Raw genomic sequence first — 22,061 nt, forward strand, 5'->3', positions numbered from 1 at the left:
CAGAAGCAAGACACAACTGAGATTAAAGTGGCAAAAGATAGACTAAATCTGCAATGATTCAGTATAACTCCAAAAAGTGTTTATGCATGTTTTCCTCAGTGATGTATTTGTATATTGTTATGTTAAATAAGATGTGAGATTAGAAGACAGTGATGTCATCACTCTTGTACATGGAAATGTACAGACCCTTCAGGCCCATTATAGCCTTGCTAGCTGTGATGCCTATCTACAGTAATTCTACCCTCAGCCGCCCCTTTGTTAATTGCTCCTGTACATCTGCTCATCAATGCAAATATCTAATCAGCCAATCATCTGGATGCAACTCAATGCATAAAAGTATCCAGACATGGTTGAGAGGTTCAGAGCAAACATCAGGATGGGGAAGAAATATGATTTAAGTGACACTGACCATGGAATGATTGTTGGCACCAGAAGGAATAGATTGACTACCTCAGAAACTGCTGAACTCCTGGGATTTTCTCTGGAGCTAACAGAGGATAGTCCGAAAAACAAAAAAAACATCCAGTGAGTGGTAGTCCTGTGGGTGAAAATGCCTTGTTAATGAGAGACGTCAGAGGAGAATGGCCAGACTGGTTCAAGCTGACAATAACTCAGATAACTACAATGGTGTGCAAAAGAGCATTGCTGAACGCACAATGCATTGAACCTTGCAGTGGATGGACTACAGCAGCAGGAGACCACAAATATACACAAATACGCTCAGTGGCCACTTTATTAGGTACTTCCTGTACCTATAAAGTAGCCACTAAATGTATTTGCCTGTATTCGGGCTATACTCCTATCCTATCCAAGTACCTGTCTAAATCCCTTTTAAGTATTGTAGTAGTGTCTGCCTTCTCTATTTCCAATGACAAGTCATTCCAAAACTTTACTACCCTCGTTCAAATTTCTTCCCTCTTATCTTAAAACCTGTGGCCTCTAGTTTTCCGTTCCATTGCCTTGGGATAAACGCTCTGACTTTCTATCCTTTACGTGCCCCTCATAATTTCATAAGCCTCTGTAAGGTCTTTCAGTCTGCTAAATCCCAGTGGGAGTAAACACAGCCTATAACTCCAGCCCTCCATTCCAGACAACATCTCAGTAAATCTTTCCTGATACCTGAAGAGTGGTGACTAGAACTGTGCACGATAATACTGTGTGGTCTAACTGACGTTTGGAGCAATGAGTAAGAATTTGCTGGAGGAACAATGAGTCGAGCAGCATCAGCAAGGAACTGTTGACAATTTGGGTTAAGATCCTTCAGTATAGTTCTGACGGAAAGTTTCGACCCAAAACATCGACAGTTCTACTCTTCTCACCGATTCTGCGCCACCCACTGAATTCCTTCAGTAAGTAGTTTGTTGTGCCGGATTCCTGAATCTGCAGTCCCTGATGTCTCCAGTTTATTTATTTATTTGTTTGTTTGTTTGTTTGCCTGTTTATTTATTTAGAGGTACAGCGCTGTCACAGGCCATTCCAGCCCATGAGCCTGAGCTTCCAATTACACTCACGTGACCCATTAACCTACTAACCCGCACATCTTCGGAATGTGGGAGGGAATCAGAGCACCCGGAGGAAACCCAGCCAGTAATGGGGAGAACGTACAAACTCCTTGAAGCAGCGGTGGAAACTGAACCCAGGTTCCTGGTGCTGTGAAGTGTTTGTTGACCGCTGTGCTACCATGCTGTCCCAGTTGGAACGAACAGTCTTGCATCTGTAATGGAAATAGTAAACAGAGTCAGCGAAACTCCAGTGGTATCTCAGGGCTACCTTTGAATTCTTTAACTTCACCCCCGCAGGAAGATGCTCAGACATGCTGAAGTGTTAACATCAGGTTCACCCTACTTCATTACTAGTCTGGGGTGCAGTGTGCACTGTTTCTGTCAGTCAGAGCAAGATCCTGCTCGAGTTTAGATATTGACATAGGATTCATCCATTAGATTTTGCAGGGATCACAATCTTCATCAGCAGATGGCAGATTGTAGCGAGGTAAAAAGATAGTTGTAGTGGCAAGCACATATAAAAAGCTGGAGGAAGGGCCATGAAGGAAGGAAGGCCAGAGGAAGTTCATGAAGGGTCTTGGCCTGAAATGTTGGTGGTTTATTCCTTTCCATGGATGCCGCCTGGCCTGCTGAGCTCCTCCGGCGATTTGTGTGTGTTGCTCTGGATTTCCAGGATCTGCAGAATGACTTGTGTGTACCGACTGTGGTGACTGTTGACTTTCTGTCATTACAGGAGTGGAACCGCCCTTGCCACAAGAGCGGCGAACACCCGTCACGCCATCCTCCTCCTCCAGGTATCATAGACGTCGGTCGTCAGGATCACGAGATGAGCGGTACCGATCAGGTCAGCAATGATCCCAGTTGTTTCCTTTCCTACACTAGTGACCTATTTTGTATTTCTGAATGAGTATTTCCTTTACAGTTGTAGAATCGACCCAATTTATCAGGGCTGTAATGATGTCATTAAACATTTAGAAGTAATCCTGTCATCTTCTTAAACCAGACTAAAATATAACCACTTTGAAATACACATTTTTCATCCAGCGCTTTTTTTTAATAATATTACAGCCATGCATCTCACTTAACTTTCTAAAATTATTTGATTGTTAAAACAAAAGGTCCAATTCAGGCTTCAGAACAAAAACTAAAGCAAGACATTGCAACAAAATCATCTTTATACTGCAGTTGCATTTTATGGTAGGGTTCATCGACAATGTTTCCTTACGTGTGCCTTGAAGTTCCTCAAGTCTCCCTTTGCTGCATCACCACATCAGTGATCTCCCAGTCAGCACTCGGTCCACACCAGAACTGAAACATTAAAGCCCTTTCAATATTTTCCTTATGATTATTAGTCCAGGTCTCATCCCTGTGCTATTCTGCCTTGGGTGACACCATCCATTAGATTTTCCTTCTACTTCCTGTAGGTTGGACCACTTTCACAGTTTACTGTTTCATAATTTAATATATCATTAATATTGTAATTAACCCTGGCTAAATGTGGCTGATAATGAATGATGGCTTCACAGAAACCCTGAAACAAAGGATACCTTATGCAGGCTTCATAATTGCGATTTAGAAACAATTTTATGATGATTGCACACTTGTAATAATTAGTGCTCCACACAAACTGTAGAGCACTTGATGAAATTATGTTTTCCATTTGGCAGTCCCATGAGAAAGGAAAACATTCTAATGTATAATTCATTTTAAAATGTTATTGAAAATCAAGTAAAGCTAAGGCCATATCCAGAGTTGAGATCTGAGCTCGACAATTCTGACCATCATGATTCCTCTTTAATTAGCACTTTAAATCTTATTTAAATTGTGCTATATTTTCTGCTAACTATGTGTTTTATATACTTATCGAGATACAGCACAGAATAGGCCCTCCGGCCTTTCGAGTCACACTGCCCAGCTATCCCCTGATTTAATCCTGGCCTAATCATTGGAACAATTTACAGTGACCAATTAACCTACGTCTTTCAACTGTGGGAGGAAACCGCAGCACCTGGAGGAAACCCATTTGGTCATGGGGAAAGCGTACAAACTCATTATAGGCAGCAGCGGGAACTGAACCTGGGTTGCCTGTATTTTTTCCCACTTCATGCTTTGGGGTGGGTAATTAATCAAATAGTCAAACTTAATTCCTGACATAATAACCAAACTTGCATTATGGGACAAATAAGCAAGAAAAAGACAGCAAGAAATAAAAGAACGAGTGGCCCATTTGAATGCAGCGAACTGAACCTCCTCAGCCTACTAGCTTAGCAAGTTCCAAAGATACCAAAGAGTGAATAAGTTTTCCTCGTCCCAGTCCAAAGTGAGCCGACTCCTTTTTCTGATTCAGTGCGCCTCAGCATCCTAAACATCCACCCATGTCCATTCCAAAGTTCCTCAATTTCTTTACAGTTGTGCAGACCAATCATTGCTGTGAGCAGAAAATTTTTAAATGGTCTGAAAACTGCACAGCACTTTAAATGTCTTTTTGTAATATGTGTACTAGGAGTATTTAGAGTGAAAATTGAAAAATGACATACTTTTGATTTTATTTATTTTTTGAAGGGTAAAATGAAATACAGTACAACAAAGAAAATCTTTAACATTTCGTAACTTTTTCTTGTCTGTCTTTGCTACGAATCCATTATCTATAAACACTGTCCTGATTAATTTTGCACCCAGACGAAAGATAACGTCTTAATCCTCATCAGATATCCAAATGTTCCACTTCATGTCTGTTTCTGGATTTACATTTGATTGAATTCCTAAGACTGAATCCACGTTCGCAGTCAGCACTAGAAGCTTGAAATGTTCCAAAGATGCCAGTTCTTCAAATTCTTCGTTTCTAAGCACGTAGTTCAGCGTATTAGTAAAAGCCTTAAGTAAACCAGTCTTAACTTTCTTAGAAGCTACAAATTTGAAATCACATATTGCTGCAATATTTTTGAAGCAATGCTTTCATCATGGTTTGTAATAGTAGCTGAGTATATTTTTTGTCAGTCGTAGTATATTCTCTTTTCCAAATTCAAAATTGGTTGCATTTGCAGTAGCTACAGGGTCAAAAGCTTGTTATTCTCTTGACTCATTGTCAGGAAATCTATTATCCATGTTGAATGAATTGAATAATAAATGGTATCGCCAAGCTACTGTGACCATAATTTGTTAATTTTTGCTTTTGCATACAGTATTGCTTCAATTGTATTCAAACAACTTTTCTGAAGGAATTTACAAGGAGATGCCAGGTTGTGGCACATTAATTATTTATAAACTTTATGGATTATATTCATTAACACATATTTAATAAAGGGCATTTCTAAATTTTATTAACATAGACCAAAATTATATTAACATTGTATGAAAGAAAATCCTAGCTGCATGACAACGAAGGCTATGTGTGGGGAAGCATTTCAGCTATTGCGCGACCGTGCACCTGCACAGCTTAGTGGGAACAGTGGTCCGCCTTGTTGAGTCTAGTAAAAACTTTGTATGTTTTCAGTGAGATCACTTGTTACTCCTCTAAGCTAAACTCAAAGAATCCAGACCCAGACCTATTCAATCTCTGCTCATGATCCAATCTTCATTGAACTCCCTCAATGGCAAGTAAATAGTTTAGATAAGGAAACCAAAATTGTACACAGTAATCGTGCGCAATGCTCCATGTGTAGTCTCTGTGAGGTCCCATATAATTGTGGTATGGCATCCATACACTTGTACTGAAATCTTCTTGCGGGAAAGACCAACATACCACTTGCTTCCTGCATGTCTGTTACACTTGCATGTAAGTTTCTTGTGGTTTGAGTACAAGAACAACCAGGCTTGTTCAAACAGCCCACATTTCTTCAAGCTTTCAACATCTAAATTAGTAAATGTATTTCTGTATTCACTCTATTGAATCATTAGGGAATTAAAAATCTTTGGAAAAACTCACGGTTACTGGGATCAACACATCCTTTTTTATTTTTACTTGAATAATACAGTTAGTAATCTGAAGCAACACTAATAAACTGGGATTTATAACCATGACATGGTCATCTGAGAAACAAAGATTGAGATTCAAAGACTCAAAGTACGTTTATTATTGAAGTATGTATACCGAATACAACTCTTGAGATCTGTCCTCCTGCAGACAGCCACAAAACAAAGAAACACTGTGGAACCTGTTCAAGAAAACATCCAATGCGCAGAAAAAGAACAAATTGCGCTAACAGCAAAAAGCAAGCGAACAACGCACAGAATATCAAACATCGAACATCGAACCAGGGGTCCAGGAGTATTCAGTTGAGTTCAGTTCAGTGCTGCATGGCTAGTACGCTGCTGGTCGCAGGGCCATTCTTCACCAAAGCACTCCAGTCCACATTGATCGCCCTGTTCAATCCGCCCAAAAATAGCAAAAAAAAGAGTAACCAGAATCCAGGAACACATGCACCATAAACATCAACGTCCTCCAGGCGGAGTCCACAGCCTCGCTGATCAGTCCTTGCAACGTGGATCCCAAGACTCCTGCACCTGCATCTGACAGCAGCTCGTGAGAGGGAGAGGAAGATCAGTCGAATGCAGGCAGTCGGTTTCGAACACCTGCCCGTCGTCCGCTGTCACCCTCATCGACTTCAACCTCACCCTGCGCCTCAATCAGACAGAAACAACGGAGTCGATTGTTGGCTTGCACCCTAGGCACCTCAATTGGAGAAAAGCAGTGGAGTCGATCGTGGGCTTGTACCCCGTCTCCAGGCTTCCTAGCCTCCAGACCGCAAATTCTGCTCCAAACCTGCTCCCTCGGAGACAGTAAAGCACCAGATCGCTCCATCGGCCCAAAAGCACACCATCAAAATGTAAATCACAGGTTCCAATCGCACATAGCTTAGTGGTAGAGTCATATTTGAAAGAAGAAGAAATAAAGTAGCTTTGTGAACTGTCTACTGGATGTCACCATCGGTTGCGTTGTTCGCTGGTGCCAGAAACAATATGTCAACAAACCTCAGGATGGCATACCATTGGCAAATTAACCTCAAATGAGAGAAATGAGGGTGTAGCTTTTGGCAGGGGCAAGAGGATGCATAATCTTTTGAAAATGAGAGAGCACACAACAACAAATCAACAAAGTTATCCAGACCATGGAAAAAGTAAACACATTTCAGCGATGTTTTCCTGAAAGAATAGAATTGAAATGCTGGAAATGAAAGATTTGTTCAACTGTGCATGGGATGTTATGAAAAATGTTGACATTCATGGAATACAATAAGATATAATGGATTCCAGAGTTCTGAAACCATCCATTCAAATTGTGTACTCCACATGCAGGAAAGACTGAACCACAGCAGCTTTTTTCTCTGGAAGTCGATGTTTACAAGAAGGGTTTTGGGAATTGAAGTGGCTACTTGCAGTACAAAAATAATTACAGAAATTAGAACATTTTGGAGAATTATAAATGGGAGATAGTTGCAGCAATGTTTGGAAGCTACTTAATCTGTTGGAATATAGAAGTGTATAAGATGATGAGAGGCATTGATCGTGTGGATAGTCAGAGGCTTTTTCCCAGGGCTGGAATGGCTAGCACGAGAGGGCACAATTTTAAGGTGCTTGGAAGTAGGTACAGAGGAGATGTCAGGGGTAGATTTTTTATGCAGAGAGTGGTGAGTGCGTGGAATGGGCTGCCGGCGATGGTGGTGGAGGTGGATACGATAGGGTCTTTTAAGAGAGAGCTCAAAAAAATAGACGGCTATGGGTAACTCCAGGTAATTTCTCAGGTAAGGACATGTTCAGCACAGCTTTGTGGGCCAAATGGCTTGTATTGCGCTGTAAGTTTTCTATGTTTCTCTATATCTGAGAGGTCTGGTTTGCAGTTCCCAGGACTAACTGCCATAGTGAAAGACTTTTTAAATAAAAATAAATCAGAGTCTGTAAAATAAAAACAAAAATGCTGGAAACACTCTGATGAGGGGCTTTGACCTGAAATGTTAGTTCTGCTTGGCTTTCTACTGTAGTGGCCTGACTAGCTGACTACTGAACTCCCTGTCACCACTCAGGTCTCATCATCTATGAAGCACCAGTAGCATTATACTGTTTACTTTTTAACTTGCATCGTACTTTGTTATTTGTTAATTTATTTGTGGTAATATAACTTTATTTGTTACGTGTGTGAGTTATGACATATATGTACTGTGATGTGCACCATGGTCCAAAGGAATGTTGTCTCGTTTGGCAGTTTTCATGTCTACTGTTGTATGACAAAATACTTGAACTTATTTCAGGTTTTCAGTGTCTGCAGTTGTTTGATTTTCAAAATCAGAAAAAGCATTCCAAAGAAGCTGCATTTTAGACCATAAGATGTAGGAGCAGAATTAGGCCATTTAGCTCATTGAATCTTCCCCATTTCATCATGGCAGATCCTTTTTCCTCTCAGCCCCAATCTCCTGCCTGCTCCCTGTATCCCCTCATGCCCTGACTAATCAAGAATCTATCAACCTCTGCCTTAAATAAACCCAATGACTTGACCTCCACAGCTGCCAAAGCACTGAATTCCACAGATTCACCACTCAAAGGTTCAAAGATTAATTTTATTGTCAAAGTATGCAAGTACAATACAACTCTGATATTTGTCTTCTCCAGATAGCCTTAAAATACTTAGAAAGAAAGGACATCGACTCCCCCTCCCTCCCCCCCGGGAAAAGGAACAAAACTTGCAAACCCCAAAATATCCCACCCCCTCCTTGCAGGAAAAAACGACAATAGCATAAATCCCGTAACTCTCCCCTGCAGAAAAAAATTGCGATAGCAATAATCCCTGACCCTCTCACTCACAGAAAAAAAGTGATAATAGCATCAAATTCCCCAACACCCCCCACCTGCCAATTTGCCACAAGAGAGACAACACTGAAAAACTGAAGGAGACCAATAGAAAGTACATCCAATAATCACATAAATCTCAGAATGTCGAAAACATCTTTTCATCAGCATACGAGGAGAGCGGCCACCTGAACTCAATCCTTCCATGAAGAGTGACTGCCGACCGGTCTGAACGCCGCCGATCCGGCTGCTGACCGTCATTGCCCTGGTGGTCTCCGTTAACAGTGATTACTGACCATCCTCCTCCCCCCCCCCCCCCCCCATTTTTATCTCGATGTCTCATTCTTCCTCACCGCTTTGAGATGGAGCCATCTCTGGTCTTTTCTATGAGTCAGCTTGTGTTCTCGGACCTTCTTGGGTAACCGTCTCTGATCTCTACGAGGCAGCTCTCTGGACACAGCAGAACGCTAGATCATTCAATCGAGTTCCAAACTGCAGGTTACAGGCTCCAACAGTTTCTGTAACACAAACAGGACGAAAAGAGCATGCAAAAGGCGCAGGAAAAATGAAATGATTGAATAGATTTGCTCTCTGGAAGATGTTGCCCGAGGAATCATTGTTTGCTGCCGCCATCTTGACCAGAACTCGAGCTAAAGAGAGTGTGCGGGATGTCATGATGTGAACCAGTCTAACCTTCTTAACTTCTGTATGCATATTTTGGTCAGAAGTCTACATATAGAGATGCATCTGTGGGGATACACACTGAATGACGTTTGAAACTACACTGCTTCTGATGACTAACTGACTTAAACATGCTAGCAAATAATGGCCCGAAACTTGCTGCAAAAACAAAAACATTAGTCCTCATATCACTATTTCTGTGTGCCATAAAGAGAGATAATGTGAGTCATGAATCAATCCAAATAGTTCGGTTATTTACAAGGAGACAGTATCGGAAATATTCATTGATTCAAGCAGTGTCTGTGGTGATGGAAACATTGATTATATCTCAAGTTCATGAGACAGGAAAAGTCAAATTTGTTTTAAGATTATGGAGAGGAGGCAAGGATGGAAATATTCTTTCCTCTTCAAAGTATGAATAGAATAAGTTAATTTTGATGCTCACCATAATTAACGTAAGGGACACAAGTTGCATTACCAAGCTTTAAAGGGGCCAGAGCTGAAATGCTGAACGTTTTTATATGCATCTTTACATACATTAGCCTTTTTTGCATGCATTTGAAATTAACAGTTTTCTAGATCATCTTTGACCTTTCATGAGAGTCAACCACAATGCCGTTTATGTGGGGAGGGGTAGGTGGTGAGGGGTGAGGGTAACATATAGGACAGTGCAGGTAAGAATGGCAGTTTTCTGTTTCTATGGTACGTAAAGGAACCAGGGAAGCTACAACCACAATCTGATTCCGGCTTTGTAATTTGAATCCAATTTAACTTCTGCAGATGCCTTGATGGGATTTGAATTGTATCCTTGATTAATAGGTCGGATCTTTGAATGACCTATCCAGCACTGGAAAGCCACCATATCACAACTTTGTCCAGCAAGACAACATTGGAAAAGTGGCATTAAAGAAAATAGTGTTGGTATTACTCAGCAGGAATCGGTGTTTCAGATCAAAGACTTTCATTTGAAGCAGGAAAGGTTAGAAATCAATGATTTAAGTTGCAGAGAGGGGAGAGTAGAGAGAACAAAGAAAATTACTGAGATAGAATAGAGATCAAAAGGGATGGAATGACACAATGTTGGTGGTTAATAATGACTTGTCTGTCTGGAGAAGGATGCAAGTGGAAAGAGATGAATGGGAACAGAGGAAAGAAGGGGTGGGGAGGGGATCTGTTGCAACTGCAAGATATACGGCACAACTGCTGGGAATCTGAAACAAAAGAGATTCTGGTCAAGCAGCATCTCAAAGGATGTAGATTATGAAAGGAAAACCAAAATAAATAGTATAAAGTCTGGAAATATTTGAGTGGAGGGAAAGAATGTGGATTTCTGTGGAGAATTTCCTTCCCTTAGGTTAGTAGAGATGGTGAATTAGTGTTCAAATGTTGTCATTGTTTGAATTGCTAATCCTAACCATATTCTCCTCTGGCAAACGCGCCCTATGGGATCACTCACATCCATCCGAACAGCACTGTCAGATCTTCAGTACAGTACTGGGGATTGTACTCACAGCTTTGATTTGGGAATCTCTCCCCTGCTCCAAGCTGAGAAAGCAAAACCCTCTTGGAAGCAATTGGGATGAAAGCAATTTGCCAGAATTGAAAAATGTAGTACACTGTGTTAGATTAATATCCTTGAGTTGTTCCAAAGATGGTTTTGTAAATCAGGCCAAAATGTCAGAATTACTACACTTGAGAGCTTCCCTTATTTTGTTTAATTCCTTTGGTAATTATAAGCCAGTGTTGCTTCATTAGCTGGCTCTGGGTTGATGGGCTTTTGGTTAATGAATGCACCTTGCCACTCCGCCCCCATCTTGCTTTAGATTGTTGGAAGAGGAGGGGTGAAGTTGTTAATGACATTGGGTGCAAAATTACATCTCAACCGGGAAAACCATTTGGAGCTGAAGATCACAACCAAGGCATCATATCAGTTCTACAGTAACACTACATCTGTCCATCCTACTGTCGTCGTTATTGTGCCACTTCCCAACATGATCAGTTACAGAGCTGTGTAGCATGGGAAAAGGCCTTTCAGCCCAACTCTTCGAGGACAACCAAGTTGCCTAACTGAGCAAATCCCATTTGCCTGATTTTGGTCCATATCCTTCAAAATAATTCCCATTAATGTCCATGTACAAATGTCTTTAAAATGGCTCATTTGTACCCATCTCTATTATTTCTACTTACCTACCACCTTCTGCTTGAAAATGTTGCCCCTTGGGTCCCTTTTAAATCTTTTCCTTCTCACTCCTATGTCCTCTGGTTTTAGCCTTCCCTACCCCGGGTAAAGGACTGTGGCTATTCAATTTATCTAAGCCAAAGAGTGATGTTATGGGCAAAATGGGAGGTGATGACCTCGATAAAATCACTGTCATTAAAGAGATAGTGATGAGTAAACTAGGGGGCCTGAAGGTAGATAAGTCCCCTGGTCCTGATGGGATGCATCCCAGGGTTCTGAGGGAATTGCTGGAGGTTATAGTAGACACGTTGGTAATCATTTACCAGAACTCTCTAGACTCTGGACAGGTCGCGGCAGATTGGAAGACAGCAAATGTCACGCCACTTTTTAAAAAAGGATGTAGGCAAAAGACGGGCAACTGTAGGCCAATTAGCTTAACATCTGTAGTCGGGAAAATGCTTGAAACTGTCATTCAGGAAGAAATAGTGAAACATTTAGAAAGGAGTGGTTCCATTAGACAGACGCAGCACGGATTCAGAAAGGGCAGGTCCTGTTTGACAAACTTACTGGAGTTCTTTGAGGACATTATGAGTGCAGTGGTTAGAGGGGAACAGATGGATGTCATATACTTGGATTTCCAGAAGGCATTTGATAAGGTGCCGCACAAGAAACTTATAAATAAGACACGGATGCATGGAATCGGAGGAAGTGTATTGGCATGAATAGTGGGTTGGTTAACCAATAGAAGGCAGAGAGTTGGTATAAATGGGTGTTTCTCTGGTTGGCAGTCAGTGGTGAGTGGGGTGTCACAGGGGTCAGTGCTGGGCCTGCAGCTGTTTACCATTTACATTGATGATTTGCAAGAGGGGACTGACTGTAGTGTAGCAAAATTTGCTGATGACACTGAACTGAGTGGAAAAGCAAATTGTACAGGGGAGGTGGAGAGTCTGCAGAGGGATATAGATAGGTTAAGTGAGTAGGCCAAGTTCTGGCAGATGGAATACAACTTTGATAAATGCGAGGTCATCCACTTTGGAAGGAATAATAGTAGAGCAGATTACTATTTAAATGGTGAAAGATTGCAGCATGCTGTTGTACAGAAGGACTTGGGAATGCTTGTGCATGAATCGCAAGAAGTTGGCTTGCAGGTACAACAGGTTATTAAGAAGGCAAATGGAATGTTGGCCTTCATTGCTAGGGGGATTGAATTCAAGAGCAGAGAGGTCATGCTGCAACTATACAGGGTACTAGTGAGGCCACACCTGGAGTACTGTGTGCAGTTCTGGTCTCCATACTTGAGGAAGGATATACTGGCTTTGGAGGCTGTGCAGAGGAGGTTCACCAGGTTGATTCCAGAGATGAAGGAGTTAACTTATGAGAAGAGATTGAGTAGCCTGGGACTATACTCTCTGGAATTCAGAAGAATGAGAGGGGATCTTATAGAAGCATACAAAATTTTGAAAGGGATAGATAAGATGGAAGTAGGAAAGTTGTTTCCATTGGTAGGTGAGACTAGAACTAGGGGACATTGCCTCAAGAATCAGGGGAGAAGATTTAGGATGGAGATGAGGAGAAACTGTTTTTCCCGGAGAGTGGTGAATCTGTGGAATTCTCTGCCCAGGGAAACAGTTGAGGCTTCTTCGCTAAATATATTTAAGATACAGTTAGATAGCTTTTTACATAGTAGGGGAATTAAAGGTTATGGGGAAAAGGCAGGTGAATGGAGCTGAATTTACGGATAGATCAGCATTGATCTTATTGAATGGCAGGGCAGGCTCGATGGGCCAGATGGCCTACTCTTGCTCCTATCTCTTATGTTCTTATGTTCTAATGTTCTAAGCCCTCCATGATTGTATAGACCTCTATGAGGTTCTCCTCAGCATGCTGTACTCCAGGGAAAGATGTCTAGCTGATCGACCTCTCTCTATAACTTGAACCCTTCAGTTCTGCTGACATCCTCATAAATCTTGTTTGCACCCTTTCCAGTTTAGTAACGTTCTTCCAGTGACAAGATGGCCAGAGCTGTATGCAGTATTCCAAGTGTGTCCTCACCGATGTCTGTAATATAAGACCATAAGATATATGAGCAGAAACAGGCCATTTGGCCCATTGAATCTGCTCCGCCATTTCATCATGACTGATCCATTTTTCCTCTCAGCCCCAATCTCCTGCCTTCCCCCCCCACCCCCGTATCTCTTCCTAACTCAATATCCTGAACAAAGTCAGATGTGCCAAGCACTTTCTTCACCACCCTGAATATCTGTGGTACCACTGTCAAGAAGCTATGTTTGTGCATCCCTAGGTCTCCCTGTTCTACAATACTCTCTATTGTCCTACCATTTACTGTACAGGTCCTGCCCTGATTTGTCTTCCCAAAACACAGCAGCTCAGGTTTATCTGAGTTAATCTCCATCTGCCATTCCTTGGCTTACCGGTCCAGTTGATCAAGGCCCCATTATAATCTTAGGTAATTGTCTTCACCATCCACCCAACAAGTAATTTTGGTATCGTCTGCAAGCTTAATAGCCTTGTCACCAATATTATCATCCAAAGCATTAATATAAATCACGAACAACAGCGGATCAGCATTGACCCCTGTGGAACATTGCTACTCACAGTCCTTCGAAGTTCAAAGTAAATTTATTATCAAAGTAAATATATGTCACCGTATACAACCCTGTGATTCATTCTATTGCGGGCATTGACAGTAAATACAAAGAAACACAGTCAAATCAATGAAAGACCGTGCGTAACAAGACGGACAAATAATCAATTTACAAAAGACAACAAGCTGTGCAAATTGCGTGAAGGCAATGATGGTGGTGTCATCAGCAAACTGGAATGTGGCATTGGAGTTGTACACAGCTTCACATTCATAAGTGTAAAGCGAGCAGAACGGGGCTAAGCACACAGCCTAGTGGGGTGCACCTGTGCTGATGGAGATTCTGGAGGAGGTGTTGCCAGTCCAAACCGATTGGGATCTGCAAGTGAGGAAATCGAGGATCCTTTTGCACAAGGAAGTCTTGGAATTTATGGATTAATTTTTAGGGGATGATAGTATTGAATGCTGAGCTGCAGGCAATGGAGAGCATCCTGCTGGCCACGTCTTTGCTGTCCAGATGTTCCAGGGTTGAGACTAAAGAGCCGTGGGCCTGTTATGGTGTTAGGCAAATTGGAACAGATCCAAATCCCTTCTCAGGCAGGAGCTGATATATTTCATCATCAACCTCTCAAAGCACTTAATCACAGTGGATGTGAGTACTACTGGATGATAGCCATGGAGGCAGGTTAGCACGTTCTTCTTGGGCACCGGTACAATTGAAGCCTGCTTGAAGCAGGCTGTGACTGCGGAAGTGAGAGGTTAAAAGTATTAGTGAACATGCCAGCCAGTTGATCAGCACAGGCCTTTAGCACTTGGCCAGATACCCCGTCTGAGCTGGATATTTTCTGTGGCTTTTCCAGTCACGAAAAAAATCTTCTACCACCCTTCTGTCACTTACTGTCAAGTGAATTTTGTATCTGTTTGGCTAGCTCGCCTTGAATTCCGTGTGATCTAACTTCCAGACCAGCCTGGCCATGCAGTATCTTGCCTTGCTAAAGCCCGTGTAGATAATGTCTACCATGCTATCCTCATCTGTTTTCTCAGTTGCCTCTTCAGAAAAACTATTGAAATCATGAGACAAGATTTCCCATGTGGAAAGCCATGTTGACTATCCCTAATTAGGCCCTGCTTTTCCAAATACAAGTATATACTCTCTGGTATATTTAGTTCAGCAAAGTGGAGGAATAATTAGTTTTAATGAAGCAATGAAAGAGAAGGTTTGTTAGGCTTTGACTTCCTCCCCATTTCTTTCCAGTCCTGATGAAGGGTCTCTGCCCAAAATGTCAACCATTTATTCCTCTCCATAGATGCTGACTGCCCTAATGAGATCCGCCAGCACTTTATGTATGTGTTACTCTGGATTTCTAGCATCTGCAGAACCTCGTCTTTGGTGTATTTCACCTTTTTAGTAGTATCAGCAGAGTATCCGCATCTTGTTAGGGGAATAAATGTGACTTAGGTAGTTTTTAGTAATGCAGCTGATTAAACCCCATGTGTGTATTAGGATCTGACCTTATGAAGACTCTTCAGCATTAGTCCTCATGAATTATCTGTAAATTAGTGGTGAGCCCTTGACACGTGTATTTTTTCATGTGATTTAAGTTCGAATGTAGATCTTATGTGGATTTAATGTTTTTCAATTTTAATCCTTGCTTTCTATTTTTTTTCAGACGTGCACACAGAGGCGGTGCAAGCTGCTCTTGCCAAACACAAAGAGAGAAAGATGGCTGTTCCCATGCCATCGAAACGACGCTCACTGGTGGTACAAACATCAATGGATGCTTACACACCTCCAGGTAAATCAAAGCATTCGTAATCTATTGAGTCACCAGTCAAGTTTGCATTCTCCCTCCCTGTAGCAAAGTTAGTAAAATGATCTCCAAGAAATTGCTGACAACGAAAGGAGTGCCCGAGGAACAGAAGGGCAATGATTATTCCTCTGTGAAAGGGCAACAAAGATCCAGAAAATCAGAGTTCATTGTGGCAAAAGTTAACGGAAACATGGTCTTAAAGGTAAGATCGTGGAGAATTTGGTTGGAAATTAAGTCGTAAAAGATTGCACAAGCGACTTCATGAAGGGTAGATCTTGCAGTATAAGTTTTTGCTTTTCTTAGGAGGTTGTTAGAAGCAAGGCAGAAGATATAATTTCAGTGAAGTGTATCATATGCATTTCTGAGACTACAGTACATCTTCCACTGATAAAATCAGTGTGAATCAATAGAATTACTTTTTTCAGAATCAAAATTGAATTCAAGTTTAATTGTCATTCAACCATATATGAACGCTCATGAATACAGCCAAACAAATCAGCGTTACTCCAGGGTCAAGATGCAAGACACTGTACCAACAGTCAACACGGCACAAAGCACACATAATGGGTATTACGATCACACAATAAAAGAATCCCAAAACCCATGCCATCAATCCACAGCCGAACACAATAAAGCCCACCAAGTGAACACTGGGGGGACAGCACCAACTCTAGCCTGGACACCGTGTCACATCGCCGCCAGCATCAGTATCAGGCTTAATATCACCGTATACATCATGAAATTTGTTAACTTTGTGGCAGCAATACATAATGTTAGAAGAAAAAACTGTGAATTACAGTAAGTATATATACATTAAATAGTTCAATAAGTAATATAGAAATAAAAAATACAGAGGTAGTGTTCATGATGTCAGTATCCGTTCAGAAATCGGATGGAAGAAGCTATACCTGAATCACTGAATGTGTGCCTTCTGGCTTCTGTACCTCCTTCCCGATGGTAGCAATGAGAAGAGGGCATGGCCTGCTGTTGGGGGTCTTTAATAATGGATGCTGTCTTTTTAAGGCATCGCTCCTTGAAGATGTCCTGGATACTATGGCGGCTAGTCCCGTGATAGACCTGACTAAGTTTCTAAGTTTACAGTGCTCTCCACGGTACATCTGTAGAAATTTGTGAGGGTTCTGGGTGACTTACGAAATCTTCTCAAACTCCCAATGAAATATAGCTGCTGTTGTACCTTCTTTGTAGCTGCATTGCTACGTTAGGTCCAGATTAAATCCTCAGAGATATGGACACCCAGGAAATTGAAATTGCTCACTCTTTCTACTTCTGATCCATCTACGAGGATTGGTGTGTGTTCCCTTGTCTTACCCTTTCTCAAGTCCACAATTAGTTTTTTAGTCTTAATGATGTTGAGTGCAAGGTTGTAGCTGTGACACCACTCAACCGGCTGATCTGTCTTGCTCCTGTGCGCCCTCTTGTCACCATCTGACATTCTGCCAGCAAGGGCTATATCATCAGTAAATTTATAGATGGCATTTGAGCTATTTCTAGCCACATAATCATGGCCACAGATAGTAGAACAGTGGGCTAAGCAAACATCCCTGAGGTGCACCAGAGTTGATTGTCACTGAGGTGAAGATGCTATTTCCAATCCACACAGATTGTGGTGTTCCGATTAACAAGTCAAGGATCCATTTACAGTTAATATATAATTCGTTACCAGAATCCTGATTTAAGTAGTACTTGGAATGTCAGCAGTCCGAGTGAATGTTATTAGTGACTCAAGAGGATTCTCAGCAGTCCCTTTTGTTTACTTATTCATTTGTTATGTGCTGTGTTGTATGACCAAATGATCTTTCCATTTTTCTACAGAAGAGGTTTGCCAGTACCTTCTTCTGGGTCGTGTCTTTACAAGTTGGATGTCATGTTTATTATGTATCTGTAATAAATAATATGGAACCCAGAATACCAATCACAGTGGCTAAACCTACATTTACTCCAAAGCTAATGAAGGTGATGGAGCAAACAAGATAAAGAGGATTTCAACGGGGGAGATAAAAATGCTGACTATAAGCACAGGTGTACCTCAAGTACGCATGCTTAGTCCATTGCGCTACTGTCTCTTCACTCATGACTGTGTGGGTAAGCGCAGCTCAGCAATGGTGCCACTGTTGTTGGCAGAATCGCAGGAGACATACACGAGTGAGATAGATTGAGCGGTGTCTCAACACTCAACAACAACCTTGCACTCAACATTAGCAAGACCAAGGAAATGATTGTAGATTTCAGGAAAAGGAAACTGGGAGGACAGACACTCATTCTTATTGAGCACTCTCTGGTGGAAAGGGTGAGCAGCTTCAATTTCCTGGGTGTCAACGTTTTGGACAATGTACCCTGGACTCAACACGTCAATGCGTGGACAAAGAAGGCACACCAGTGGCTGTACTTCATTAGGAGATGAAACGATTCAGTATTTCACCAAAGACTCCTGCAAAATTGCCTCTAAGCCTCGTGGAGGCTGCAATGCATAGGATTGTAAGAGGCTTCAAAGAGTTACAGACTCAGCCACCACAGTCACAACCCTCCCCACCACTAAGGATATTTCCAAGAAGGCAGGATCCATCATTAAGGACTCGTAGCAATTTGGGAAGAGTCTTCTCATTACTGTCATCGGAGAGTAGGTAAAAGAGCCTGAAGCTGTTCTTCCTCTCTACCATCAGATTTCTGAACAGTCCATGAATTCACGTTCACTACCTTATTATTCGTTGTTTTTCATTATTTATTTATTTATTTTTGTAGTTTATAGATTTTTATTTCTTTGCACTGCTGCTGCAAAGTAAAACATATCACATCATAAGTCAGTAATAATAATTATGATGTGAGCTGAATTGTGGCCCTTCCTCGTCTTTGAATTCTGTGTTCCTAAGTGGAGCCACAATGTAAGTAGAGCTTTGTGGCAGTTTGTCGGAGTTGGACTGCGGACAATCACCGACAGGGATTCATTAGGAAGGGCGAATTTTAAAAAGCACAAGTGCAAGCACAGTGGCCATTCTTCTGAGTGTGCCAGTGTTTAGAGTGGCTTTGGGTCATCGCTCTAATGCAAGATCAGGCTTGGGCGGGGGAAAGTATTTGATGTTTCTCTTTCTATTCTTAATTGCTCATTCTTCATTCATTAGGGCATAGTAGTTCATTGAGAATGGCTCCAGGGGCAGTGGTCTGCACTGCTTGTGGGATAGGGGAGGTCTGAGAGATGTGCAATCTCCCGGATAAACACATCTGTACCAGATACTCTGAGCTGCAATTCGTACAGGAGAATGAGGAGATGACAGATAGGAGCTACAGGGAGGTAGTCACCCCTAGGCTGCAGGAGACAGGTAACTGGGTGACTGTCAGGAGAAGAAAAGGAAATGCACAGCCAGTGCAGTGTAAACCTGTGGCCATTCCCCTTAGTAATAAGTATATAATAACTCTAGATACTGTTGAGGGGGATGACCTACCAGGGAGAAGTCACAGTGACCAGATCTCTGGCACTGGGTCTGGTGCTGTGGCTCAGAAGAGCAGAGAGATGAAGAGGATAATGTATTGACAGCAGACATCCCACCCTGCAAAAACTCATTTCAGGGAGGTAGCACCATCAATTTGCGGGAGACTTCAGGGAGAGGTGGGATGTCTGCAATAGAGTAGCTCCTTAGCAGCCAGCCAGCTAGTTTAAATAATGTTGGCTATGCTAATGAACGAATGACACCTGTTAAACTCACCTCAACATGTCTTTTACATTTTAACCCACCATGGGCAATAGAAAAGTCACAGTTGCAACCAGTGCAGCGAGGAACACTGTCATTATTTTTGGTTCCTATTAGGCAGGGGTACACTTTAGTGTAGTCTGGGGTGACGTACGTTTTGTATTTTCTTTTTTTGGAACACACTGCCACTCTGACTTTTTTTGGAACTCTCGCTCTCGCTCTCTCTCTATCACACGCGTGCTCTCTCGCTCGTGGTCGCTCTGATTCGCGCTCACTTTTCTTGCTCTTGCTCTCGCTCTCTCGTGCTTGTTTTCTCGCTCTCTCGCGCTTGCTTTCTCGCTCTCACTCTCTCGCTCATGGTCACTCGCACTCGCACTCGCTTTCTCGCTCTTGCTCTCTCTCGCGCTTGCTTTCTCGCTCTCACTCTCTCGCTCATGGTCACTCGCACTCGCTTTCTCGCTCTTGCTCTCACTCGCTCTCGCTTTCTCGCTCTTGCGCTCGCTCTAAAAAAAAAATCAGTTTCCAGGACATTGTGTATAATTTGCGGGCATCAGGGAGCCACTATTAATTTGCGGGAGACTGCCGGACCTTCCAGGAGAGATGGGATGTCTGTGATAGGACATTCCTTAGTCAGAGGAACAGAGATGAGGTTCTGAGGGTGTGATAGAGACAGCTGGGTGGTATGTTAGATTGTGAAGGCAAATGCAATGTTAGCATTTATTTCAAGAGGACTGGAATGTAAAAGCAAGGATATAACATTGAGGCTTTATAAAGCATGGTTGAGGCCTCACTTGGAGTGTTGCGAATAACTCTCTGGAGAGAGTTCAAAAGATGTTCATGAAAATGATTGCAGGATTGAATGGCTTGTCATATGAAGAGAGTTTGATGGCTCTGGGCCTGTATTCACTGGAATATGGAGAGGATGTTTCCTATGGTGGGAGAATTTAGGACCAGAGGACAGAGCCTCAGAAGAGAGGAGCATCCTTTTAGAATGGTGCTGAGGAGGAATTTCTTTAGCCACAGAGTGGTGAATCTTGTTGTCACAGGCAGCTGTGGAGGCCAAGTCTTTACGTGTACTTAAGGCAGAGGTTGATAGATTCCTGATTGGCCAGTGCATGAAGGAATATGGGGAGAAGGCAGGACGTTGGGGCTGAGAAGGAAAATTGGATCAGCCATGAAGGAATGGGAGATCACACTCGATGGGCCAAATGGCCTGATTCTGCTTGTATAACTTATGGTTTTACGTATCTCCAATGTAATAGCAGAACAGTAATTCAAATACTACATTGTAATAATCCTTATAGCACTGTGGCATTGAAGAGATTTCATAATTAAATCATTTGGAGAACATACATCACACTCCAAAAATGTGTAAAAATAAAGAAACAAAGGCAATTAATACATGTAGTAGCTAAGATTACTCATTATTAGCTGTTAAAATTAAAGTTTGAACAGTAGCCTGAAGCAGGAACATTACAACAATTAGAATTCTGGTGTGATAGGCACAGTTTAATCTTAAAATTATGTAGAAGTTTTCTCAGTCATGAATAAAGCCAAGTATCTAACTGACTGTGACCAATGCCAGCTGAGATCTCTAATTTTCACATGGTAGTGATGGCCAAGCATTTGTCGAAATTGGCGACAAAGCCAGAAGTTGCGCTGCTTTGTGCTGAAGCTCCTGTGGCACATTTATGTCGAAATTTACTGAAAACCCGGTGAGGTAACGATCAGTGGTGCGTGCCAATGGTTGGTGCAGGGCCAAGGTACAAAATGGATTGAAACAGCAGCTTATTTGCTATTTCTACCAACATACAGGAGAGCAGGAGTTTCACAATTTGTGCATGAAAACAACGGCACAAAAAAAAAAGTATTGAACTGCCTTACCCTGCGAGACTGCATTTACCATTCGTAAACAGAAGAGACTCTGCAGATGCTGGTAGTCCAGAGCTGCACACACAAAATGCTTGGAGGAACTCAGCAGGCGAGGCAGCAATTATGGAGGGAAATAAATAGTCATCGTTTTTGGGTTGAGACCCTTCTTCGGGACTGAAAAGGAAGGGGGAAGAAGCCAGAATAAGAAAATGGGGGGAGGAGAGGAGTATAAGCTGGCAGATGATAGGTGAAGTCAACTAAGGGGGAGGGGGAGGGGGAGGAGGAAGGGGGTGAAGTGAGAAGCTGGGAGGTAATAGGTGGAAAAGGCTGAAGGACAAGAAACCTGATAGGAGAGGAGAGTGGATCACAGGAGAAAGGGAAGGAGAAGACATACTGCAATGAGGTGATAGGCAGGTGAGCAGAAGGGATAAGAGGGGAGCCAGAACCCCTTCTCCCTTCTCTCTTTTTCCATTACCCTTCTTTACCCCTATTCTGAAGTTTCTCTATGCTTCATCAAGATTTCCTCCTCCTAAAGAGTACATATTCAGATTTCTTCACCTTTGGACGGGGGCAATGGAGGCAAGTTTTCCCCTCTCACTTCAAACCCATGGCCTCTAGTTTTAGACTCCCTTATCCAGGGAAAGAAGACTTATTTGAGCTCCTCGTGATTTTATAAACTCCTACCTTGAAGTGCTGCATACTGGCAATCCTTCCCCTTTCCTTCAGCCCAGATGATGCAGAGTCTCACCCCAGACATCAATATGCACTTTTTCCCCCCAAATATTTGCACATTGGTTGTTTATCCGTCCTCGTGTGTAGTTTTTCATCTATTCTAATGCATTCCTTTGTTTTACTGTGAATGCCTGCAAAAATTAATAATGTACTTTATACTTTATTGTCGCCAAACGATTGATACTAGAACGTACAATC

The 22,061-nt window shown here is 42.2% G+C and overlaps 1 protein-coding gene across 4 annotated transcripts in view; it reads left to right on the top strand.

Annotated features, from left to right (window-relative positions):
* Positions 1–22,061, top strand: part of LOC140195535 (disco-interacting protein 2 homolog C) — a 653,338-nt gene that overhangs the window by 403,943 nt on the left and 227,334 nt on the right. For all 4 annotated transcript variants that reach the window (XM_072254007.1, XM_072254008.1, XM_072254010.1 and 1 more), the window contains 2 exons: positions 2,236–2,346; positions 15,415–15,540. In XM_072254007.1, coding sequence (XP_072110108.1) covers positions 2,236–2,346; positions 15,415–15,540 — 237 coding nt within the window. The remainder of the gene's footprint in view (positions 1–2,235; positions 2,347–15,414; positions 15,541–22,061) is intronic.

The sequence above is a fragment of the Mobula birostris genome, chromosome 3 (genome assembly GCF_030028105.1).
Source record: "Mobula birostris isolate sMobBir1 chromosome 3, sMobBir1.hap1, whole genome shotgun sequence".
Taxonomy (NCBI): Eukaryota; Metazoa; Chordata; class Chondrichthyes; order Myliobatiformes; family Myliobatidae; genus Mobula; species Mobula birostris.